General features: G+C 44.4%; 1 protein-coding gene across 1 annotated transcript in view; it reads right to left on the bottom strand.

The window, feature by feature from the left end:
* Positions 1 to 11,304: 11,304 nt before the first annotated feature.
* The window catches only part of TTYH3 (tweety family member 3), a 184,931-nt gene continuing 169,632 nt past the window's right edge, over positions 11,305 to 26,603 (bottom strand). The window contains exon 14 of the mRNA XM_072597702.1: positions 11,305 to 17,648. Within this exon, the coding sequence (XP_072453803.1) occupies positions 17,577 to 17,648 (72 nt within the window). The 3' untranslated portion in view covers positions 11,305 to 17,576. The remainder of the gene's footprint in view (positions 17,649 to 26,603) is intronic.

The raw sequence follows: 26,603 nt of genomic DNA, 5'->3' as shown, positions 1-26,603 counted from the left end.
TAGCTAGTAAGTGTCTGAGGTTGGATTTGAACCCAGGAAGATGAGTTATATATATATATATATATATATATATGGTAATATATGCATGTATATGTATGTATGCTCACATGTGTATATATACACACACACACACACACACACACACACACACACACATATATATATATATACATATATCTTTATCTGTCTACCTAAGGTTCATATACCTCAGTTAAGAACTCCTGGGCTAGAGTCGTTCTGGGGAAGTGGGGGAAAAAATCATCTTCTATAATACAAATACAGCTGGAACTAAGGAGCAGGGAAAAGAACAAGAATTTATTAAATGTCTATTATGTGCAAGGCATAATTTCATTGGATTCTCCCCAAGTAAGTGTAAAATTATCCCCATTTTACAGCTAGGGGAGCAGAGGCATCCAAAGGCTCAGTGATTTGCCCATGGTCATACAGCTAGTAAGTGTCTAAGTCTGATTTTGAACTCAGGTCTTCCTGACTACAGGCCCAGCGTTCTAGCCACTTGCACATGCAAGTCCAGCTGGGTTTAGGATCAATGTCTCCTCCCACTCCCCACCAAACTGTGCACTTTAAGATCTTTAGCAATGTAAGAAGGGTTTTCCAAGTTTCAGAAATATGAGGAATGCCCCTCTATAGAAGGATAGCATTTTAGAGTTGGAAGAGACCCTTAGACCTCCTTTAAGCAGGTGTCTTAACAGGATCTGGGAGGCCACTGTATTCCTGACACTACAGTCCAGGTTGAAAAACCCATGGGTGGCCAACCACAGGCTTCCTGGGTAATATGACCCTGGGCCCCGAGTTGGGATTCTGAGACTTCAGGGCACCTGGTCAAAGTTATCTACAGTGTTGTGAGGTGGAAAGAACCCTCTAGCACCTGCCTCATCTCCCTCACAGGGCTGTATTAACTATCTAATGAGGAAGTTGAGATAGGTGAGCATTTTGAAGGGAAAAAAAGCATGACAATCTATAGAAATGCCAGGTGGTGTTATTACTGTCATTATTATTGGACAATTCAAAAGTACCTTGTACCAGCTGCATATGGGTTCTAGCAGGTGGTTAAAAATTCAATGAGCCAAACAGACCTTCTGGACACTCCTATTCTTTAAGTAGGGATCATAATCTGGTGTCCAGGAAAAACCTGAAGCTTAGGAGGGCTCCCTATCTCTGTCTCAGTTGGATTCCTCCTCTCCTGTCTCCCTATCCCAGTTGGGTCAGGACCAGGTTAGGACCTGGCCGGCCAGGCCATCTTGTCAAGCTGCGGTCAGCCTGCCAATCACTTTAGCCCTCATCTTTCACTAAAGCAATGAGCAGGGGAGGGGGAAGGAAGGCAATCAATTCATCCTCTTCTCAGGACTCTCTTTCCAGTGACCAGCTCTTATGCTTTCCTGGTTGTACGGTACAGTGGAAAAAGCAACCGATTTGGAGCCAGAGGGCTGGGTTCAAATACCACCTCCTCCTCTCTGGCTTTCAGCTTCCTCTTTGGTAAAACAAGGGGGTTGCTGTTCAGTCACATCGGACACTTCTTGAGTTCATTTGGGGTTTTCTTCACAAAGATAATGGAGCGGTTTGCCACTTCCTTTTCCAATTCATTTGACAGATGAGGAAAGTGAGGTAAATAGGGTCAAGTGACTTGCCTAAGATCACACAGCTAGTATATGTCTGAGGCAGAATTTGAAGTTAGGAAGATGAGTCTTCCTGCCTCCAGGCCTGGCACTTTATTCCCTGTGCCAACTAGATGCCCCTAATGAGGAAGCTGTTTTTGCCATATTGTTAGGTGGTAAAGTGGCTAGAGTGCTGGGCCTGGAGTCACAAAGGTCTGAGCTCAAATCCAGCCTCAGACACTTACTAGCTGCATGGCCCTGGGCAAGTCACTTCATCCTGTTTGCCTCAGTTTCCTCATCTGTAAAATGAACTAGAGAAGGGAATAGCGAACCCCTCCAGTATCTTTGCCAAGAAAACCCCAAATAGGTTCACAGGCTTGGATACCATTCAACACCAATAAAAATGATTCTAGTTAAGATTAAAAATAAAATCAGGGAGCTGATCTAGACTGCCCATAAGGTCCCTTCAAGCTCTAGACATGTGATGCTGTGGTCTCTCCCAAGCCTGCACCTCCCAGGCTGGCAGACAGCTAGGGGCAGGTGTTTACTGAAGCTCTGGCACCCTCCTTCACCCCATGCCAAACCAGGGTTAATCATTGCAAACAGAAACGGTTAATCTGAGCTAGTCAACAGCCCCTGCTGCTGCTCCTTGCAGCTGCCCTCTCCTTATACACCCTTCTACTTCCTACTCTCAAAGTGGCTTCCTGGGAAATGGTTCCAATTCAGGTCTGAGGAGAAAGGATAAAAGTAGGTCACTTGGCTCCCCATCCTGGAGGTCCCAACCCTTCTCCAAGAAGAAAATCAATTCCCCCTGTGCTTGAAGTCAGGAAACCTATGTCTGAATGTCAGTTGTTGATATGTCCCAGCTCTGTGATACTGGGCAAATGCATTTTCTCAGAGGCTCACTTTCCCCACCTGCAAAATGGGGACTATATTATTATATTATCCACCTCACAGCATTGTTGAAGTCGGTCGTACTTTAGAAATCTTGTAGCCCTATGGAAATGGGAGTTGTTTTAGAACTTTCAGAGATGATCTCTAAGGTTCAAAGCCTCTACTGTATGAGGAAAATAAACTCTCTTTTAGGACTCAAAGCCATCACTCATGAAGTTTCCTCACCTGTGTTTTTGGAATGACCCTGTAACTTCATTATAATATGAACCTCCAGTTAGAAACTTCCTCCACCAATGCAGATCTGCATTTTTTTCTGTTTTTTCTTCCTTCCTTCCTTTCTTTCTTTCTTTTTCTTTCTTCCTTCCTTCCTTCCTTCCTTCCTTCCTTCCTTCCTTCCTTCATTCCTTTCTTTTCTTCCTTCCTTCCTTCCTTCCTTCCTTCCTTTCTTTCTTTCTGCCGTCCTTTCTTCCTTTTTTTCTTTCTTTCTTTCTTTTTTTTTTTTTTAACAATTTATAGTCTTAGATGAGAATTGCCTAGGGTCACGAGAGGTTGAATGCCTTGCCTAGAGTGACACAGCCAACATGTGTCATGGGCACTTGAACTGAGTTGTGCTTAACTCTGAGGCTCCTTCTTCATCTGCTATACCTGATTGTCTCCTTAGTCCGTATTACTTTGGCTCCCCTGCTCCTCTCCTCAAATCAGGCCATGGATAATTCGTAAAGAAAAGGAGTGTCTTACCTTAATCTGGGTAGTAGGTTGGAGGTAACTGAAGTCTGATCTTTTTGAGATAATTAGGAGTTTTCTATTCCTTTCCATTGAACGAGCATTTATTAAAGGCCTACTATGTGCTATACCCTATACTAAGTACTGGGTACACAGAGATAAAAAATGAAAACACTCTTGCTCTCCTTGAGGGGTTCACATTTTATTATAGAATAGCAGCCCACAATTCTGTACAGTACTGTATAGGTTTTGTATTTCCCTGCTTTTCCCTTGGAGGAAGAGGCAGTCAGTTAAACACTACCAAGTTCTTTGGGGTAGGGGTGGGAGTGGTTTCTTAATTGGCCCAAAGTAATGGAAGAATGAACCAGTGAGTTCCAGACCAAAGAGCCCAGATGGAACCAAAATAAGTATGGGCATGTCCTGAAGGGAAGACACCAGTCTAGGACCATGAGAGAGAGGTGTTCAGTCCAAGGGAAAATCAGTATAGTCCAGGATAGTCCTAGGGATTAGGTTAGAAAGCCTGAGTATCACTCCCTCTGAGAATCTGCAGATTTCTGAGAGGTAAAGCAGCATGGCTTAATGAATAGAGAGCCAGCCTTGGCCTCCAAACAGGCAGGCCTGGGTTCAAGTCTTGCCTCTTATATACTATGCCACCCACACATGGGCAAGTCCCTTACCCCCTCAGTACCCTAGGCAGTTCTCTAAGCTGATAGGTTGCAGAGAAAGTATTGGTATACCACAGGTATAGGGAGCTCAAAGATCCAATTTCCTGTTCCTGTTGAGAGAGGTATCTCCTTTGTGTCCAAAGAGCATTTAGTCAGCAGATACAAATTTAAATCTTAACTGTGATACTCACTAGCTAGGTGACCCTGGGTCTTTCTTTGACCTGCATGAGTCTCTGTGTCCTCATGCCTGACCCACTATTTTTCAAGAAGTCCATGGTGGTATTTTGGAGATTTTTCTGGATTTGTTGATTAATTGTGCTGACTTTCCTATTCGCCTTTTAATAAAAATCACTTATTATACGAGAGAGCTCTTTGGGAGAGGATGGGGAAGGAATACTGATTCTGGTGAGGAAGAAGAAGTTTTCAAAACATTTATTTTTTAAAACAAAAACAAATCAAATGAAAGGGATGATCAGAAGGCTAGCTCAGGAGTTCTTAGCCTTTCTTGGTGTCATGGATCCATTTGACAGGCTGATGAACCCTGCAGATTCCTGAGGATGTTTTTAAATGCATAAAGCAAAAATCTATGAGATTAGAAAGAAAGCCAATTAGATAGAAGGACTAGAATCAGAATATTTTCTAAAAATGTTTTCATGAACCTTAAGTTTAGAACTTTCAGAGATGATCTCTAAGGTTCAAAGCCTCTAATGCATGAGAAAAATAAACTCTCTTCTAGGACTCAAAGTCATCATTCATTTCTCTAGAGATGTCATTTTTTGGGTTTTTGTTCAGTCATTTCAGCTGTGTCTGGCTCTTCATGACCCCATTTTGGGGTTTTCTTGGAAGAGATCCTGCAGTAGTTTGTCATTTCTCTGTCCAGCTCATTTTACAGAGGAGAAAAGTGAGGCAAATGGAATTAAGTGACTTGCCCTGGGTCACAGAGCTCATAAATGTCTGAGGCCAGATTTGAACTCAGGAAGATGAGTCTTCCTTATTCCAGGACCAGTGCTCTAGGCACAGCACCACCTGCCTGCTCTCAAACATGCGATCGATAGCACAGGGCAAAGGGTGGGGGACTTTTGGATTCAGTTCCTTGCTGTGACATGTCTTAATTGTGCAAGCAAGGGAGAGTTACAACTTCTTTGAACTGAAGTTCCCTCACCTGTAAAGGGAGGATAACGTGTGTACCAGCTGCCTCAAAATATGAGAAAAGCCCTTCTCCAGCCTTAATGTAAAACTCTCTCCTCTAAGGTGACCTCCCATCTGCTCTGTATTTGTCTTGAATGCACTGATCCTGTCTCCCTCTTTGGAATGTAGACTGCCTAATATGGAAATATATTTAACATAGCTTCACATGTATAATCAATATAATATTTATTGCCTTCTGAAGGTGAAAGGGAAAGAGAATTTGGAACTCAAAAATTTTTTAAATCAATGTTTAAAATTTTAAAAAAATTTTATTGGAAAATTAACACAATAAATAAAACATATTTTAATAAAACAATGTAATCTCCCTCAGAGCAGGGACTATTTTTGTTTTTCCTTCTTCAGACTTAGCGCAGTGCCTGGTCCATAGTAAGTGCTTAAATAAGGCTTATCAAATGATTGATTACAGCATTTGAGAAACTATTCTTATTTCTATGGAGCTATTACTATTTAGGAATTTATATTTTCTCTTTTTCCTTGTGAATAAAACCTAGAAAATTGAATGCTAGTCTGGAGACATGAGACAAAGGATGGAAGGAAAAAGAGAGAAATGGGTGGTGGAAATTGATACCAGGGACTTACAGTAACAGAAGAGAGATCACAGATATAAACTTGCAAGGGATTTTAGACGTTATTAAATCCAACCTCTTCATTTTACAGATGAGGAAACTGAGGCCCAGAGATGTTCAGTGACTTCCCCAAGGTTACACTGGTAAAGAAATGGCAGAGTTAGGATTTGAACTCAGGTCCTGTGACTTTCCATTTCACTACACCAAGGTCAAGGCTATCTCCACTGCACCATCCTGCCTCAGCATAGGAGCAGAGGTGATTAAGATTGGGTATAGGAGACAGATGAACCCAAGGAGCCAAGCAGGTCTAGAGGGCCAGGAAGCTCAGGACACTCCTTGCCTAGATTTGAGAGTCCAATAATGAGGAAAACTGAGCAAAGAGTGAAAAATGAAAGCCCAGGACCAAACTGTCTGATGGACAAATTCTGAAAAACTGTCAGAGGGTCACTGGGGTCTAAGGCCTAAGGCTGTTTTTTGTAACCTCTATCCAGTCCAGGTCACAGTTTGAGCCTCCAGAGGTTGAGCAGATGTTCCAGCTGGGGAACCCTCAATACATGGAACATCTGGGATCTTTCTGTGTAGCAATTCCCTACACAAGCCCCTGGTGCCACCTAGTGATGAGTAACTATCTTTCCCTGTCTGGAAAGAGCTTTTAACACTTCTTTAATGGACAGATTAATGGACAGATTACTGTTATTATCTGAAGTCCTCAACCAATCATGGTCATAGCATTTTGTAACTTTAGCACTTATTTTGTATCCAACCCTTTGCCCAGCCATGTGAGGATGGAGATGACATAGTATCCTTTCTTTCTTTTAATTATCTACAGATAGATACATGTATATTTTTCAATGAACAAAAATCTGTTTTCATCCTCCGCCCTCGCATTTCTTTCTCTCTTAGAGGTAAGGAGTGAGAGGGTGCAGAACCTCTCACAACATGCAAGTATAATCAAGCAAAAATAAATTCCATCTGGGCTATGTCCAAAAATTAGGTGTCTCAATCTGTACCCTAAATTCATCACCTCTCTGTCAGGAGATTGGCAACATAATTCCTCACCTAGAATTGGTCATTGCATTGATCAGTTGTCTTTCCAATGTTTTTATTGTATATACCGTTGTCCTAATTTTGCTCATTTCATTTGAGTTCAAACATGTCTTCCCAGATTTCTCTGAAACCATTCCTTTCATCATTTCTTACAGCATAATAGTATTCCATTACATCAATATACCAAAATTTGTTCATCTATTTTCCAATTGATGGATATCCTTTTAGATTCCAATTCTTTGCCACCACAAAAAGAGCTGCCATAAATATTTTGATATATATGGATACTTTTCATTTTTCTTTGATCTCTTTGAGATATAAATATAGTAGTGGTAGTTGCTGTTGTGCCCATCCTTCATTTCTGAAGAAGACCATGATATCAGAGAAATGATGACATGACTTGCACTTGACTTTGTTTTGAGTGAGAGAGGGCTGCTCAAGGTCACTAGCCTCACTTTCTCCTCCTGAGCCATCTGGATCCAGTGACCAGATATTCATCAGGATGACCTGTAGTAGTGGTGTTACTAGGTCAAAGGGGATGTATAGTTTACTAACTTTTGGTGCATGCTTCCAAATCGCTTTTCAAAAGGGCTAAAGTTGCAGGGGCAAGAACCTAAGGCCTCAGGACCACATGTGGCCTTCTAGGTCTTCAAGTGAGGCCCTTTGAATCCAAACTTCACAGAGCAAATACTCTTAATAAAATTTGTTCTTCAAAACTTGGACTCAGTCAGAAGGCTGAACACAACAACTAGGAGGTCATGTGAGATCTGGAGGCAGCAGGTTCCCCACCCCTGGACCAATTATCAGCTCTATTAACGAATGGTGCATTAATATGCCTATTTTCTTCCACATCCCTCCAGAATTTTCCATTTTCCATTTTTAGTCAACTTTGCCAATCTGATGAGAATGCTATGGAATCTCATAGTAACTTTAATCTGAATTTTTCTAATATTAGTGATTTGGAGCATTTTTTTCCATGGCTTTTAATTGCTTGAATTTCTTTCTTTAAAAACTACTTGTTCATATCCTTTATAAATCTAGTTAGTAATTAGGCTCTTGCTGAGTTTTTTGTCTTACATTTATTATTGTATTTTGATCTGGCATTTATTTTGTATTAATTTTACATATATAGATATATCATTTCTCCTGTTAGCTCCCTAAGGGTAGGACAGCTTCCTACCTTTCCTTCCTTCCTTTTTGTCTTTGTCAGCGTGTGCCTGGTACACAATAAATTCTTTATAAATTGTCTGAGAGAAATGAGACCTTCCCATTTATTCTCATTATAACCTAGGTAGGTAGGTAAAATTATGAATATATCCTAGTCTGGTTGAAGGAATCCCAATTACTTCATGCTTGGCTTACTCCAAAATTCTAATGATGACTCTTTACCTTCAACTCATCTTGACCTTCCTCATCAAGCATTAAGTGACTGCTATGAAAGGGACTGTGCTAGGTGTCAGGGACAGAAACAAAGACAATCCAAACAACCAAACCCTACCCTCAAGGAGTTTATATTCTATTGGGGTGAACAGTATGTATATAGAAAAATACAAAATATATCATATACACTTTCCAGGATTCTGGAGTTGCCCCACTCTTTAAAGTAATATGAATTTGATGGTTGATCCCTAAGAGGTGGAATGTACCATTTTCGACTCAGTAAAAGTGCAGGTATAAAGTAGTCCCTCTTCCTATGTGATTGTTGAGTCCTAGAGCCCAAGTATCTATAGCAGAGGGAGGTACATTTGAAGTACTCAGGCTCCAATCCTTATCCAGGTCAATTTTGCCCCATGCCTCACTCCAGTATTGAATAGATTTCCCTCCTGTCTTGGTAGAGAGGGTCAGGAAGCTCATTAGTCCTGCCCTGGCAGCAGGCAGCTAAGGTAGACTATGAGTAGACTATCCCATTCCCTTGGGAAAACTACTTGCTTGAAGAAATCCATCCAAGTTAATTCATTAACCTCTTCCAATGGATGCATCATTATAGCTAACATTTACGTAGCATTTACTGTGTGCCAGGGCTTTACAAATATTATCTCCTTTGCTCTTCACAAAAACTCTGAGAGGTAGGTGCTTCTATTATCCTAATTTTGCAATGGAAGAAATTGAGGCAAATGGGTTAAGTTGACTTGTCCAAGGTCACACAGTAAGTGTTTGAGGCAGAATTTGAACTCAGGTCATCCTGACTCTAGGTCTATCCACTACACCACCAACTGCCTCATCTGGACTCTTATTCTGATTCCTCCTCTCAATACCCACCTGGAGGTCTCCCGTTTCCTAGACTTTTCTTTCCCAAGATGGCAGCTAGTTTAGTAAATTGATTTCTCTAGGAGAGAGGGCTGGTTTATCCCACATTTGAAAAGGACTCTAAGAAACAGAATTCCAGGCTCCACAATGGTCCTGGAAGTAGAGACTGGATAGAAGGGACATCTGAGAGTGGCTTCGAAATTCCGTTGGCCCCTGGTCAGACCCTGAGCCTCTGAAGCACAAGCCATTGCTACCACCTGGTGGAGATGCTGAGTCATAACCATTCGGCGAATGTCAGGCGCTGTCCTCTGTTGCAGAGATAAGTGTCAGGACGCCCTGCTCTGGCTTTTCTCATTGGTCATTTGGCTTCATCAAATTCACCAGAGGCTCATAGGACGCCATTACCACCTGGACCACTTTCCTGGTCCACCCTGAAAAGGATGCCAGTCAGTCCTCTGGCATTATGACCAGGTCTTTGCCTGTAGTTAAAGCACTCCATGTATTATTAGAGCCTAGAATGCTAGAGCTGGGAGAGAAATCAGAAAGCACGTATCTAGCGCTGCTTCTTCATTTCACCGAGGAGGAAACTGAGACCCAAAGGAAGAAAAGGACTTGACCAAGGCCTCACCACCATGATAGCATTAATAGTTCAGAGGATCACGACTTAGAGTGGAAAAGGACCTTTGGATTCATCTAATACAATCCTCTCACTTTATAGATTAAGGAAGAGATTAGGTGACTTCCCCAAGATCACATGAGTGTTAAGTGAAACAGGGCAGATTTAAACTCAGCTTTTCTGATTCCAAAGCTATTACATTCTCTTTTGTACTACACTGTCTCTTTAAAATATGGTCATGGGCATCTCACCTCTTCTAGGAAATTGTAGGTTCTTTAAGAATAAAGACCTAGCATGGTGTGGTAGATATAACAGTGTAACAAAGAATAAGAAGGGGGAGGGGAAGCATTTCAGTAAAGCACATTTATAATGCTCTTATATGTATAATTACATATAGAACGCATATTATTTTGTTATGTACATATTATGTTATATACAATCTCATAGACACAGAGTGAGTGTCCCAAAGGTGTAAGTGAAGTGGTAAGCTTTGATAGCTTAAGCCTGTCCCAAGACTTGAAGAATTCCCTGAATAACTCACTCTCTATACTCTAGTTTATTCTAGGGGAGGAGAGGACTGTGATGTCACCTCTCTCATTTGTTCCATGACTATCTTTTTTGAACTTTGAGGGGACCCTTGCTCCCCATTTGTCGAACCATAGCATTAATGATTTTAGAGACTTATAATATCCTCTTTTGGCCTTGGTCTCTTCGGACTGGAGGTTCATTATTTTTTGTTGTTGTCAGGGTAAGGGAAGTGAACAACGGCTAGGTCAGTTTGGCTGGAGCAAAGGACGGTGTCTCCCAATGTATGGATTCCTAGGGGGTCCTGGGAAATCCAGATCATTTGAAGATTAGGATAGGGACTGGACCTATGTTTTCATTGAAATGAAGAACTTTTTGCTAGCTCATCTTCACATACCAGTGCAGATTTCTTTTTTTCTGGGCTGCTGAATGGTCTGTCAGCAGTTTCCTAAACCCATACACAACAATTGTATCACAATCTGCATATATTTCTTAAAAATCCACAATGCTTTGGGCACAGTACTAAAAAGGCCCCATCCCGGGTTCCATGGCAATGACTGTGAAGGATGGCTGGGGTTAGTGACTCCTCTCTTTGCACAGGGCATTCATCCATCAGTATCATCTTACGTATCTGTACCATGAGAGGAAGATACCACAACAGGAAGAATTTCTCTTTTTCTCTGTCTGGAATAATTCAGATTCAAGATTATATGATAACAGATTCAGAGCTGGGAAGGACCTCAGACATCATCAGGCCTCACCTCCTTTTACCTATGAGAAAGTTGAGGCACAGAAAAGCAGTGGAATGCTATGAGAGCCCATGTAGTGCGATGCTGAATGCAGGGTCTGTCTGACTCCAACTCTGACATCCTTTGCCGACTGATCAGTCACCTCTGGAACTGGGAAAAATCTGAAGGCCCTGAAAACATCTGTTTCCACATTGAGTGAGAAACACCCGTAAAACTAAACTAGATCTTACAATCCAGCCCCCTTCTTTTCAGGCTTTACCCATTTCCCTAATCTTTGTGTAAAGGAAGGCCTAAAAAGATTGGCCCCAGCTTGTCCAGCTCACTAATAAGCAAACACCACAACTAGACATGGGTGCACCATTCTTTCCACTATATTCTAAGAAAATTAACTTAGCTTTCTCCATTCCTCAAGAAGCAAAGAGGGATCTCTTAAGAAAAGGAGACGGCTTATTTCTTTCACTTGTTTATTTTAAAACATTAAACCCAAGCTGAATAGAAACCACAGAAATTACATTGAAGAGATTTTGTTTTTAGTATTTGCCAAAAAAAAAAGAGAATAAAAGAAAAAGAAACCAACCAAAAAAAAAAACTCAGTAAAAAATAGCTACAGTACATCCATGAAACTACCAAGGTTAAAGGAAAACAATACAAGAACAGGTTCAAGCCTCAGTTCAACCCTCACAATTAAAAGCATGTTGGGGCAAGTTTAGGGACTTGCAGGAGAAAAAAAAACTAGGAAGTTGAACATTTCCTTAAAAAATCATATATATTTATATATTATATATAACGCATATAAAGTGGTATGATATACAACCATTATGGTTAAAAACACAACAAAACCAAAATCGGTACAAAAGGTTCAAGGACAGGATAGTCAGTCAAGTCCCACCAACACCCTCTGATCAGAGAAACTGTTCTCCATGGCCTTGACCTTGGGGCCTGGCCCTGAGGGGGTCCCTGGGAGCTGACTGGGGTCAAGGGAGGCATCCATTGATGGGGCTTGGGGTTTGGAAGGAAAATGTTGTTTTGGAATTGCATAGTGAGATGGGTACGGAGGGCAGCCCTCAGAATTGTTCGTCAGTCTCCCCACCTCCCTGCCCTCTAAGTCCAAGGGAGCAGGTACGGTGCCCTCCTCCTTCTGCATCCCGTTTTGTCTCCAGCAATCGACCTCTGCCTTTATGGCAAAGTAAGGAAGATCAGTTGCTGGGACCAATGGAGAATATGGTTGTTCTATTCACTCCCTCATTCTAAGAACTTGACAGGAACAAAATCAAATTGTGTTTGAGAGTAGAAGTCCTCCAGTGGCCTTGGACAATTACTCAAGAAGGGTCAATCTGGGGTCTAAGACATTCAATGACATCCCTCCACCCCAACTGATAAGGGAGACTTTGGAACAAAAGGTGACATGTGAATTAGGGGATGGTGAGGCCAGCTGGTTTGCTGGGAAACAAACTTTTCCTTGAGTTAGGCCACAATCTTTCTGAGCGAGGCTCGGGAACACACCCAGGATTCACTCCAGGGAGGGATGGAGTGGAAGGGCAGAGAATTCTCTGTCTACTCTTAGCCTAGTGAGCTACTAGGGAAAGAGAGAGGACCAGAGTAATCCCTACTCTCTCCCTCACTGGAAGAAATCTGGGTTTATAACTCCATTCGGAACTATTCCCATTTCTTTTTACTTTCCAGGATTCCTATGGACATCCTGCATATGACTCAGTGACTGTCCCCTCCCTCATGCTGAACCACTTGGAGGAACCTATGAATTAATACTCTTTATCCCCAAAGTTGGGACAGAGAGAACCAAAACTGCCTCCCACTCTTTGTTCTAAGTCTTCTAAGTCTGAAATCAGATAAAAAGATTTCCACCCTAAAGGGAGAACCGGAATTGTTTCCTCTCCTATTACACCAGGATCAGTCCAAGACTATGGGTGCCCACTGTGAAGCAGGAGAATCCATAACTGCCCAGTCCCTTCTGTTTGGGTAGGAGGAAAAGGAATGAAATGGTAACAATTGAGAATGTCATAAACATAACTAGAAATGTTTGTGTCTGGCATGGAGAAAGGTTACCTCAACTAGGGTACAGTGACCAGGAAAGGAGAATCCTGGGATAGAGCTTTTGGCACCCTCTAAATCTTAGAGCCCTGGAGAAAAGCCCAAGCTACCTTGTCTTTGTTATGGCCCTTGAGCTGGTCATCTTTACCCTACCAAGCAATGCCAAGGGGTCAGTTCTAATGGACAGATGGAAGACACATTGACTTCTGGGATAAAGAAAACTTACATTTAGAAGTCAGATTGGGGTCCAATAGGGGCAAAGGATGCATTTGAGGGAGGGAAGGGGTTAAAAATAATTCAAACCAATCTAAGGTAGCAGCCCAAGGCACTCTGTCTGCCTAGGATGCTAGTTGGGTGTTGCAAAAGCCCCATTCCAAGTGCTGAGTTTTCGGTTTGAACCCCCCCTTTTTTCTTTTCCATATAGGCAAGTAAAATTAACTAAGTTAAAAGATTACAGACAGGATACAAACACTACAGTTAAAGATTCCCAAGACAGCACGAGAAATTCACAGCCAAGTCTGGAGTCTGATTTCTTTTAACGAGTACGATGCAGTCTTGAACACGGGACCCAGGAGTTCAACACGCTATTTACATTCACATTGTGGAGATGTCCATGTGCTTGGGAAAAAGAAGTCCACAGGCCCCCACTCCTCCCTCAACTGGAGGGCTTTTTTTTTTTTTTTTTTGCTTTTTTTTTTTGTGGGAGGTGGTTGGTCTGATCAGTGGTGGGTGGTTTTTGATTTGTTTTTTTTTTTTTTTTTTTGCTCATAAGGATTCAATGGGAAAACAACTGAACATACCAGACAAAGCCGATAATTAACGTTTGTGCTTCTAAAAAAAAGACACAGAGACAACCGAGGCTCAGTCACATCCATGTCCAGAATGCAGTGTTAGAAGGAAGAGGGGGACTGGAGATGTTTCACATGGAGGAAATTCCTGATGGCAGCTTCCAACATGTCCTAGTGATAATGTTCAGGAGGTTGTCTGTGGCCCAGATGTGAGGCCAGCAGCTCACATGAGTGGTTTAAACAAAAAACGGTCCAGATGGACCAAGAGGAAATTGTTGCCTTGCTCCTAACTCCACTGCTAGGGACATTGGAAGGAGCTGCTGTGAACGCAGTTGGGATCTATCACTGCGCCCCTGGGGGCTGGGCACCTCACCAGACTTAGAAAACCATGGTACCTTCCCTGAAGGAGTCTGAGGTCAGATGAGGGGTTGAGTCAAAGGATCTCCCTTCTAGATACCCCCTGAGGTTCTCCATGGCACTGGAGGACCATTAGCAGATTCTAGGTTGTACTGTTGTCGCCATGGTTAGCCATCTCCTAGCCTGGCATCCTTTGGAGTAGGCCTTTAAGAAGATTGGACCAGGTCATCATAGCACAAGTTGGCTTTTCTCATGAGGGATCCCCTCACACAGGCAGTAGCTCTCTTCTGACCTCTGAAGTACAACCTCCATTTCCATGGGCTTTATTCCAGGTGGTCTTATCCAGTGTGTTGAGGAACTGAGGTCTCTGGAGAGAGATTGCTCCACCTGCTCCCTTGCTGAATCATCAGGGGTGTGTATATATGTGTGTGTGTGAGTGTGTGTGCGTGTGCATGTGTGTGTGTGTTTGATAGGGCTTTGGCCACCTAAAACTTGGTTCCAGGTGAGGCTCTTGTCTTCTTGCTGCTCTCATGAAACTAAAGACTCTCCCATCCTTCCCAGGACAGGTCATGCCAACCCCTTCCCACCCTAGAAACTTCCTTCTTTCTCAGAAATTGAGCTGTCATTGTGATTCTCCCTTGCTGTTTTAGGCCCAGCAGGTCTCAGGACCCTTTTACACTTTTCTTAAAAACTACTGAGGACTCCCTCCAAAAAGAGTTTTTGCGAACATGTGGCTTATATCTATGGATAGTTACCACATTAGAAATTAAAACATTTTACCATTATGAAAAGTTTTTCTTTGAGGACTCTGTGAAAGGGTCCTACCCCATGGGTCCCCAGACCATACTTTGAGAATTGCTATTCTAGCCTAACTCTTAAGTGCCCAGGGACCATGAATGAGGAGTACATAAGAATGGGGGTATGGAGGATACAGGTAGGAGAGGCAAGATTTTTTAAGTGGCCCAAGGAGATGTAAGCATTGGTCATTTCCAGTAGAAATTAGAATGTTCTTCTTCAACTGCTTGTTGTAGCTGGCCTGCCCCAGAAGGGACCAAATCATCTTAAGTTTTTAGTGGATGTTTCCTCTCCTCACTACACAGTTTTAAAGAATCCCTTCAGCCACAGATGGACTCTGGTACAGCCCCCAACCCCGGCAGTTCAGCACTTTGGAACTACTCTAGGTAATTTGGGCCAAATACCTTGCATCTCTGGTAAACAGTTTGCCATGTAGGTAGATGGTATGAGGGAGAGGAGGTGGACGGAGGGAAGGAAGATGGCGGCTCTCCCTAGCTTTCTGGCAAAAAAGGAGAAGGTAGGCAGACTTAGAACATGCCACAAGTATTCTGCACACCAAGATAGCAAGCACCTTATGGTAGATGTCTCATTCCCATTTCACAGACAGGGAGACTGAGACAGAAGTTCAGTGGCCAGCCCTAGCACATACTTCAGACAGAAAGAACTTAACATGCCTGTTCAGTCATCTTGTGGGTCACTCTTCTCTCGGGTCTTCAGGGAAACTACATAGAGGTCATTCAGAATGATTGAAATGACTGGGATTCGCTAGAGGCAGACTCTGCTCATACATCTCTGGAACAAGGAACATCCTGGCTGCTCATCTCTCTTGAGCACTTGGCTGAAGCAATTTTACCACATTAGTAGAAGTCAAAATCTCCCCTTCCTCCATGTATCCAGATTCACTACTTTCTCCATCCTGGAAGTCAGTGTGGGTAACACTTCTGGATGATGAAAGTATGGAGGTGCAGGGGTGCTGGCCTGGCTGAACCACCTCTTCTGAGAGCAAATGGCCTTGGACTCAGGCTACCATCAAAGCCACTGGTCTTGGCCCTGCTCCACTCTGTCATTCAGGCCCAGTTGTCTGACGAGTCCAGGGACATGTGGGAAATGAGGTTAGTGGTTAGAGCCAGGGAGAGCAGGAGGAGACACAGATCTCCCATTCACAGCTGGCTCAGGAGTCCTTGGTTTTCTATTTCTGGTGCAAGCAAAAAAGAGGCCTAAAGAAGCAGGGATGTGAATCCCAGCCTCCCAGAGATCTCTCTGCGAGGGTAATGCTTCTATTCCTGGATTTTAAAAAAATGAAAAAAAGAAGGGAACAGGGATATGGTCCAGCAGGAACCACTACACTCTAAGGAGCTCTCATCTGGCCCATATCTCTGGAAAACCATTCAAGTGTTCAGCCTAGAGATTACAAATGTGATTAGTGCAAAAAGAAAAAAAAAAAGCTGGCAAATATTTTGCTAGAGGCGATTTGGCACCAAGGGGGTGGCCAGCTCCTGCTGACTCCTAGTAGGTTTTGGGTAGCCACACTGGAGAGGAGACAGAGGCAGAGGGGCAACCCAGAGCTAGGGGAAGGTCAGGGAAGTGAAGGGACCCAAGCCTTTGGTTTGGCACCGGGCACCTGATGCTCACCTTAATATGGACCAGGATTTAAACAGTATTATCTCAGAGGCTCCAGGAGACAAAGGTGAGGACCAGGAAAGGGAAAAGAGAAGGCAGTGAGAGAATGAAGGCTTTGAAGGAGAGGGGAGGCAGAGGTTCTTACCATGACACAGTCCACCTCCCCACGGATGGAGACTAACTTTCTGGAATATGGTCTCTAACAAGAATCTAAAAGTGATGCGCTGGTGAACTTGGCTTGTGGGTGCATGTGTATGCATGTGTATGTGTGTAGATGTGGTTGTGTGTGTGAACACGTGAGAGACAGAGATGAAAACAGAGAAACATAGAGACAGAAAGTGTATGTGTATGTGTCCCCTCATAGCTTTGAAAGAATGTGTGTGTGTTATGAGAGAGAGAGAGAAAGAAAAAGGGAGAGAGTAAGAGAAGGGGGGGGGGGAGAGAGAGAGAGACAGACAGAGAAAGAGCGAGAGCACTTATATTTGAGGGTAAAAGAATATGTCAAAGTGAGCATCTATCTGGGTCAGCATACACATTTAGGTCAAAGTGAGGGTGTTTGGGTCAGCATGGGCATGTGTACATCTGGGTCAGTGCATATATGTTCAGGTCACAAAAGGATGCATATGAGACTGTTTTCCTGACCAGGACAAGGACACCTTGGACTCAAAGCCCTCATAACTTGAAGCTGGTCCAGAATGAATGAGAGAAGCACCGTTAGGAATCACTCCAGAGCCCAGACCTCCAAACCATCTTTTCCTTCTGCAAAAGGGACAGAGATGATGAGGCAGAGGAAGAGGAGGAAGAGGAGTAGGAAACTGATCTGTTGATATTCCCATTTGGCTTATGGAAGAAGCACATGGATCTGGGCCTGTGGCCTGTGCAGCTCGTGTAGGCTGGAAGGTGAGTCCTAGGCTGCCCCAGGAGCCCCTGCCCTCTCACTGGGCTCGTTCCCTGGTGGTCCTTGGCCTCTCAGGGTCCCAGTGGTCAGATGCTGGGAGCAGCAGAAGCAGCAGGTACAGCGCCAGCATCAGGAGGAGTGGAGGGAGGGAAGCAGAGTGGTTTGGCAAGGGAGCACAGGGGGTAGGGGGGCAGTTGGCACATTGCGATCGGTGTCTAATGCCCGCTGCTGGAGTCAGGGCGAGGTTGGTTGGTAGCGAGGTATTTGGCTCTCATGCTGGAGGTGTACTAGAAAAAGAAACAAAAAACAAAGAAAACAAACCAAAAAAAGATCAGTGTCAAGGCAGCTTTGTTGGAAGGGAATGCGTGTCCAGAGCAAGCCCAGCTTATGTCAACGTCATTAGCTCTGGGTTTCCAGAGACTCAATTTCCCCTGATCTTTGTGTCCAGCTAAATAATACAATCTAGCCAAGGGTTAAAGCAGCATGTCTGTCACCCTCAGTCACTTCTAGGCACCCTTAGGGACCAGTCCTCTGCCCTCCTTGCCAAGAGTCAGCCTTCACTTGAGAGACCCAAAGGAAGGCAACTAACTCTTGATCAAAAGTCACCTGCCAGCTCCCACAAAGGGGACAATCTCCTTCTTGGTTTCGATTCTTGAGTTCTGGGCCCAGAACGGGAGTTACAAGAATCAGTACAGTTTTTTTTTGTCATCAGTTTTTCGGGTTTCGACCTGTAATTTCATTTCATTTATACAGGAAACTAGCAGGCAAAGAAACTTCCTCTATCAGTAAAGGCTGGCACCTTCTCTGTGTTTTATCATCCTAGAAAACTGAGCACTGAGGAGCTCAGTGACTTGTCCAGGATCATAGAGCCAGGAAATACCTTGAACTCAACTTTTCCCTATTCCAAGTTCAATTCTCTGTCCACTAGGCCATAGTGGTTGTCTAGAGGCAGTCTGCAATCTTCAAGCCTGAAGGACAAAACAAAGCCATGATCTGTCTCCCAAATGAAAGATGGGCCCTGCTGCCATATGGCAGGGACCACAGAGGTCACCCCACTCCACTAGTGTGCTTTCTCTCCTCCCCTCCCTCTCACTCTCTCTCATCTTTCTCTTCTCCCCTCTTTCCTTCTCACCTTCCTTCTTTCTCTTTTCCCCTCTTTTTCTCCTCTCTCTCTCCCCTCCTTCTTTTTTTCTCTTTCTCCCTACCCAGGTGCTGGAGCTGGCAAAGATGGAGGTGGAATTGTTCAAGAATACAACCAGCCTCCTATAGTAGTAAGTCAGTCCAAGGGGAAGCAATGGTTTAGCATCTACTACTGCTCTGGTCTCGAAACTGGGGGAGGGGGACAACCCTCCTGCCATCTGGTATCAGGCAGCTTTTGCAGTCCTCCAGGGGAATATGATCTCAGGTTGGGGAACATTCAAAAATTCTGAATAAGCAATAACATTATAGAAAAAATGCCAAAGGTAGAAGAGATCTTAGAGATCACCTTTCTCATCCACCTCCTCCTTCATTTTCAAAGAAAGAAATTGAGGCCAGAGATATTAAGCAATCTGCTCAAGGTCTCTGAGAATTACAAAGGAAGCCAATTATGTTGAAATTCCATTGGCAAAATATTTTAAAATTTCACCAATCCCAAGTTAAGAATTCCTGCCTTAGAATAATTTCACCTGTCTCAAGAAATATGAAAAGTAAGCTGTGATTACTTTCTAAATCTGAGAGAACCGATGTGGAATGCCTGATCTAGGAAGCAGAGAATTTGGGAGTCTACCCAGCTTCGCCAAGCTGGGGTTGGTGAAATTTTAAAAGATTTTGCTAATGGTATTTCAACATAATTAGTTTCCTTTGTAATTCTATATATTTTATTTAATACATTTAAAAACATTATTCTGAGAAGGGGTTCCTGGGCTTAACCAGACTGCCAAACTGTATGTCTATGACACACAGAATAAGATTAAGAACCCTCCTCTAAAGGGTAAAATTCAGGTTTGAGAGTAGAATTGAGGCTGTCAGAAGAATCCTCAGGTGCTCCTAGGACTTAAGGAGAGGAGAAAAACTGCCACAGACACTTGCAGTCAAAAGCCTTGGATTCAGATCTGTGGGGTCTTGGGGCAAGTAATTTAATTGCTCTGGGCCTCAGTTTCCTCATCCATAAAAGGGGGTGTTGGATAAGAAGAGCTCTGAGGTCCTTTCTAGCTCTAAATCTTAGTGCCCTATGACATGGCCCTCAGAGTGGAATGCATGGGGCAAGTCTGTTGGCAAAAGAATTAAAATATTATTGCCCGAGGCACTCTTTGAGTGGTTAGGCTGTATTTCATGGAAGAGAGGACTCTTCCATATCTTCTAGTTCTCTCCTGGGATTATTCCTAAAAAGATTTCCTAAGAAAAAGAAAAGGGGAAAGACTCTTTAGGGATACCTCCCCCCCAATCCACCATGGAAATTTCTCCTAAGCAGGACACAACTACCAGGTAGTGCCCCAAGAAGTCATTCTTCCCATTGGCCTCCTGCTCCAGGGCTGTGATGACCTTCTAATCCCTGGTGAAGTTTTCTCCAGCCTCTTCCTCTGTCACATACCCCAGCCTGCAGGGAAAGGTCAAGAACTAGAATGCTGGGAGAAACCTCTTATAGTTAAAGGGGTCAAACTCATTCACCCTCAGGCAGCCAGAGTCAGAGAGTTACACATTCTGTGCTTGAGGATCTCCACAGTAAAGAGAATCCACAACTTCCTTTAGCTGTCCCTATCCCATCGCTATTTTGGCCACGTGGAAAGGTCAAAGGAGTCTATTTCTCCAAACAAAGTAAGCATCACCTAAGGGGGAGTGAGGTTTAGAAAATAGCCTCTGACACAGCGAAGGTGGCAGGACCATACTCGTAGTTGGTATTCTGTGTGGGAAACTGGCCCTTTGTCAAGGCTTATGGAGTTAAAGTTAAAGAAGAGACTAGATACCAGAGGGCCTAGTGGAAAGAGAGGGAGATGAGATAGTTCCTTTTAGACTATGGTCTGAGATGAAGAATTAAGGAGTAAATCTAAGGGTACTTGAAACAAGCACAGGAGAAACTTTCATAAACACTTTTCAGGCAGGTGTACTTCTTGAAGGTTGAAGGTGAAGTAGATGCCTCCATTTCCATGACTGGAAGACTTTAAGACCAGGGGACTGAGATCAAGCGTTTGAATCCTGCTGTGATGAAGTAGGGGATTTGTCTGGCTAACCTCAAAGTCTCTTTCAGATGTAGTTTTCTCATGCTCTATGAAAATGGTGGGGAAAAGATTGAATCTCCCCAAATCAGGAGACAAAGTATCCTTTCTGGTGGCCACAAAGACTGCTCCCAAGCAAAAAGAGAATGGACCCACGATGAGACATGGCAGATCTGGAAGGAAAGGAACCCAAGGCTGCATGTCTCCAGAAGTCTATCAAAACTGACATCCCCTAAACAATATCTGAAGGAAAGGCCCCCCAAACTAGGTAAGAGAAGGAAATGTCAGGTCCACGAGACTAAAATCAAACAAGACCAGAAACCTTACCTCTCCTCTGTTAAGTCATTGTCAAAGCAGATTCATGGAAGGGTGGAGATTAACTCCCACAGAGTTAAATACAATGCACCCAAGATCCAGAGAATACCCTGAAACCTTCTGTGCTTCAGCAGCTAAAAGAATGGAGGCTGGACTTGACCCTCCCAACTATAAAATCATGTGGCAAGAGCTGCTATGGAACCAGTAAACACTTGAAGGATGGATGGATGGATGGATGGATGGATGGATGGATGGATGGATGGATGGAAGCCCCAAGGATACAATCCAACTTCCTCAGCTATAGACCAGAACTCTACCCTGAGAAGATGAGGAAAAGCCTACCTCTGAATTCTCCTGTTCTTACCAGCAGCAGGCTCTGCAGTCAAACCTGCAACTAGTCTTCTTGGGGTGACTAGTTCTCCTCAGGGATGAGAAGTTCTTGCAGGGTTACTATGACCTCTGCATTTCCTTCCTTCTTTCTCCCTGAGTCTTCTTCAACTACATCTCTGCTGAATGGTACAAAGGATGAAACCAAGTTCACACCAGGCCACTCTGTGACCTGTGAGCAGTTCCAGGCAAAGGAAACCATTAATAAAATGGAAACTTCTGAATTAAATCCCTCAGTCATTCAGGGCCATCAAATCATCCCCAGATTGCCTTGCTTCCACTGTCCCACTGGGGTAATGATGGGGGATAGGGTAAATGGGCATTCAAGTACTCTGGGCACAGGGAAGAGGCAGTCATAGAGATAAGATGGCCAGTGGTTGGCACAGGGACCTTCTGCGGGTGTTTGTGCAGGAAGTGTGATGTCTGCAGACTGTGACTCATGTAGGAATAGCAGCTCTAGACTGTGCAAGGGAGAATACCTCATTAACCCTCTGACCACTAGCTGCTACCCTCTCTGCGTGAACCTCTCAGGTCAAGGGCTGTAACATGGACTATAACAAACATGAAGCCAAGGGCAAAGATGGTCTCTGTGCATGCATAAGGGAAAGGAGCCCCTTAGACAACGAGAGGCTTCTAAGGAGAACCTCCTTCACCAGTAATAAAGCAAATCCAATAATCTATTATTGCATTCCTACAATGAGATTTATAACTTTCCAAAAGTGCTTCATTTCCATTTTATTCCCATCAGTATTCCCCAAGAAGGATTGTCTCCATTTTACAGAAAAGGACAGTGAGGCACAGGAAAACTAAGTAATTAGCTCTGGGTCACATGAAGCAGAGACAGGACTCGACACAGACCTCCCCACTGTTAGTCCAGCATTTTTTCTACTAGAACACAGCTGGTAGGAAGAGGTAGCTGCTTTTTCAAGGGAAGAAAGACAAAGTCTATATAAAGGCCAGTCCTAGGGTAACATGCCCATTACAGCAGGACTGGTGATAATACCCAGCCCTGCCCAGGCACTGCCAGGACACCTGTGGGGGTAAGGAAGAAGCAAGAAGCACTCAGAGCAGATGGCATAGGGAGTGGTAAGGGGGAGGAAGAATGGAGCCAGGTCATTCCACAAAGCACCAGCAGCATGCAGAGGGCAGGCCAGGCCTTGGCATTCCTGGCCATGCTCCACCTCCAGGTGCCCTGGAGCTAGGGGAGCCCCTGTTCTGGAGAGCCCCCCAACCCAGCAGAGCCCCCAAACCAAGATGCAACCCAAGCAGGCGACCATGGCATCCAGAGGGAGATGAGAGCAGAGGAAGGAGAGAATTAGGGAAAGGGACAATGGAGAAGGAGCAACTCAGACCTTCCGACACACAGATGAAACAGACAGTGACTTAGTATGGCACCAACACCAAGCCCACCCAGCCATAGGGGGAAGGTCCACCTGTCACCTAGTAGCTGCCCTTTTCTGGGTTCTCTCTCTCTCTCTCTCTCTCTCCTCTCTCTCTCTCTCCTCTCTTTCTCTCTCTCTCTCTCTCTCTCTCTCTCTCTCTCTCTCTCTCTCTCTCTCTCCCTCCCTCCCTCCCTCCCTCCCTCTCTCTCTCTCTCTCTCTACCCCTCCCTCCTACCCTCCCTCCCTCCTTCTCTCCCTCCTCCCACTTGCCCTTGTCTCAGTCTGTCTGAGATCACACCTGGCTGATCCCAATGAGTGATCAGAGCTGTAGTGCCTGAACAGTCACTTTCTCTCTTTCCTGGTACAAGGAACAAAGGGAATTTGTGTGTTTGTGTGGTAGAAGAGGCCAGAGTCATGAATTGAGAGCCTTAAAGTGGGAGGAGATAGAATTTATAAGGAGGTTGGATTCATGGCATTCATAGGGTTTGGGGCCATCAACTTGAAAATATTTATCTCACTTATTTATTTTTTGTGGCAGATGGATGGTGGGGGAAGCAATCAGAGTTAAGTGACTTACTCAGGGTCAGGGTCAGGGTCAGGGTCTGAGGCTGGATTTGAACTCAGGTCCTCCTGACTCCAGGAACAGTATTCTAACCACTGTGTTACCTAGCTGCTCCAAAAGCATTTCTCTTAGTAGGAATTCTTTTGTTTTTTAATTCTTGGCATGGTCAGAATTTATCACAACTACTTAAAAACTTCATGTGGCTCTTATAGCTTTTTTGAATGAAGCCTATGCCTGTTCAAAGTAATGATAATGCTAGCTAACATTTAAACAAGGCTTTAAGGGTTGACACCTTGACTCTCACAACTACCTTGTAAGGTAGGTGCTATTATTCCCATTTTAAGGATAAGGAAACTGAGGTCAAGAAAAGATAAGTAACTTGATCAAGGTCATACAACTAAATATGTATCTGAAACAGGATTTGAATTCAGGTCTTTCTGATTGCAGCTCCAACATATGCCACCTAAAGGTAACATAATTTCTAAGAGGATATGATGTTAGAGATTTCTATTATAGGAATACAGACACACACAAAAACATGTTCTCTTTTTTGAAACATCTGGGATAACACTCAGGAAAATCTGAGAGCTTGAATAAAGTAGTTTCTGCCAATGTGTCTTCATCTGGTACTGGGAGAGGTTCCCTCTGGCCCTGCTAATGGCGGAGGAAGGTTCCAAGACTTCTGTTGGAGAAATGAGGGCCAGAGTAGGAAGAGAGTGCGCATTAGCCTTGGGTTGGGGTAGTGCTTTTAAAAAGAGGAATATATAATCTCCAGGTATCTAACACACTACTAACTAGCCCCTCAGAGGGCTGGAGGAGAAGGGTGTGTGGAGCCTTACGGAACTGGACCCTGCAAGCTAGAGAAACCCTTCCGTGATAAGCAGGGAGGGGCTAGGGCCAGGTGCAAATGGTTAACACTACAAATCGGGGCTTGAATTCATGTTTTGCTAGTTGTTTAAAGGAGAAAAAGTGATGGGAAAAGTGTTAGAGTGTGTGTGTGTGTGTGTGAGTGTGTGTGAGTGTGTGTGTGCGTGTGTGTGTGTGTGCGTGTGTGTGTGCGCATGCAAGCACTGGTTGCTGTCGTGGTACTGTTTTGGGTTTTTTTGAGAACTGGTTCTTAAACATTTACCAGCACACCAGTGGTGATGTGGGCCAAGTATATGTCAGTCCAGCTTGGGGTCACCTGGGGTGATGGGGCCAGGAAAGAAATCAGGCTCTATCTGACCCCTAAAGATGATGACTGGCAGGTCCTCAGGGGAAAGGGGCCTTTCCTCTCACAGTGAGGACAATAACAGCAGTTGGCGAGCTCCAGACATGGCATGAATGGAGGGAGGGGGAGTGACTGGGTGCCCTGCAAGCCAAGAGGCTCATGGACAGCTGGGGCCTGGGACCTGGAGGCGGCTGCTGCCTCCTTTGTCAATCACCGGCTGAGTCTTGCAATGGGTTTTGCCCCTGGTGGGAAGGGTGTGGAAGACGAAGGTGCAAGGATGGAAGTAAAGGTGAAAAAGTAAAGGCTTTGACTAGAAAAGGGGAGAAGGAAGAGGAGGGGGAGAAGGAGAGTGCAGGGATGGAAGGAAAAGGTGGAGCAAGAAGGACCTTATTTCAGTACCTGTTCCATTTGAGGGCGCTGCTGTTACCAGTACGTCCTTGAACTGTCCGAGGGCTTAAGCTGCCAGCTCATATGGCTACTACTGTCCATGGCAGCCAGATATAGCTGTGATGTCGCAGGAGAGAGAGAAAAAAGAGAGGGCAGCCTCAACTGGCATGAAAAACACAGAGCAAGCAAGATGGGTCCATGATGGGCAGAAGGGCACAGACCCCCTGCAGGAACAGGGAAGGGGGGAAGGACAGAAGGAATAAGGGAAGGAGGACAGGAATGATGGGGGCATAGGGGAAAGAGGAGAGAGCAGGAGAAGACAACCAGAACAGACTCATCCATCATCCAGACACGTCACTGCAGTATTGCCCCAAAGGGGAGTGACTTCTTTCCATCTCTCCTTTTCCCCTCTGGTGGGAGAGGCTGCTGACCATGCCACACTGACCATGCTGCAGGGGCTTGCACTGGACTCTGATCATCTCTCCTCTCTGCCTAGCAGATCTTACCAAGCCTTCAAAAGACCCAATGTTTTCCTTCTCCATGAAGGCTTCTTTATCTGTCTGCCCACCTACCTACCTACCAACCACTGAGCTCTCCCTATGGGGGAGGTCTTATAGTAAGTATCTGTACCACTTACTTAGCCCCTTCATCATATACTGCCTTATATTGTGATCTAACTATTCCATCTTTTCCCAGATGGACTATAAGCTCCTCACGGGCAGGTCCCATCACATACTTACTTCTGTTATACCTTACAGTCTAGGGCACATGGTGGATACTCCTAGCATATCTGTTAAATGAATGAATGAGTGAAATGCCTGGATGACTTTGGCAGTCTATGTAGAGAGGGTTGGGGGATGGGGGGCAGGTAGTCTGTCCTGTCTTCCTGACATTTCTTGACTTGGAAAACGAAAAGATGACTGGATCCACTATATCAAGTGGAAAACTCTGTCCCTTTTCAGGGTCCTCTCCCTTCTTCCCAAGGGCTGGAGGTAATACCTGCCTGGGAGAAGACCCTCTAATCCATTCTGTTTGATATCCAGGAGTGTGTTCCCTGTCTGTCCACTGATCTGGACAAACTCTTGCCAGCATCTCTCTCCCCACCTCCACTTACATTCACCTATATTTTGAAACTTGTGAGCAACCACCTAAGTCAACAGATGAGACTTGCAGGCCTGTGGAGAAAAACCTGTTTGTCTTGGTAGTAATAGAAGTCACAAAGCTGAGAAAGGAAGAACTTCCCCTCCTCCAGAGAGGAAGGTAGAACCAGGATGATATAGTGCAGAAAGAAGGTAGAGAGAATTATATCATATCTCTCCCAGTCCTTTGGGGTCCATGTAATGGACCCAAGACTCCCCTATTCCCCACCTACTCACCATGCCACGGTCTGCTGCCATTTTTAATTCCAAGACCTTATATTCCACCAAGAGCCTGCTGCACTTTGACCATCAGGCCTCAAGCTCCTGAGAAGACCCTGTCAGTCTGGCAACTGTGGTGGCTCAGCACTTAAACTGACCCATACTGGGTCTATGCCTAGGCCCAGTGCCCTCAGAGTCAGGACTGCCTGTCTGAGCCTGGATGTGAGAAGAAATAAAATCCATGAAGAGGAAAGGTTTTACCACCCAATGTGAGACAGGAGCCTTGTCAGGTCCCTCCCTCCTCCCCTGTCCCAAAGACCTTTTCAACAGATGCTCTTGGGGAAAGAGCTTGTTACCTTTCCATCTCTGATTTTTCCAAGACATAAAACCACAACTGAACAAAAGACAAGTCAGAAGAGAGAAAGCCAGAGATATAGGTGGCCTTCC

The sequence above is a fragment of the Notamacropus eugenii genome, chromosome 3 (assembly GCF_028372415.1).
Source record: "Notamacropus eugenii isolate mMacEug1 chromosome 3, mMacEug1.pri_v2, whole genome shotgun sequence".
Lineage (NCBI taxonomy): Eukaryota > Metazoa > Chordata > Mammalia > Diprotodontia > Macropodidae > Notamacropus > Notamacropus eugenii.
This window is presented reverse-complemented; position numbering and strand designations above follow the sequence as displayed.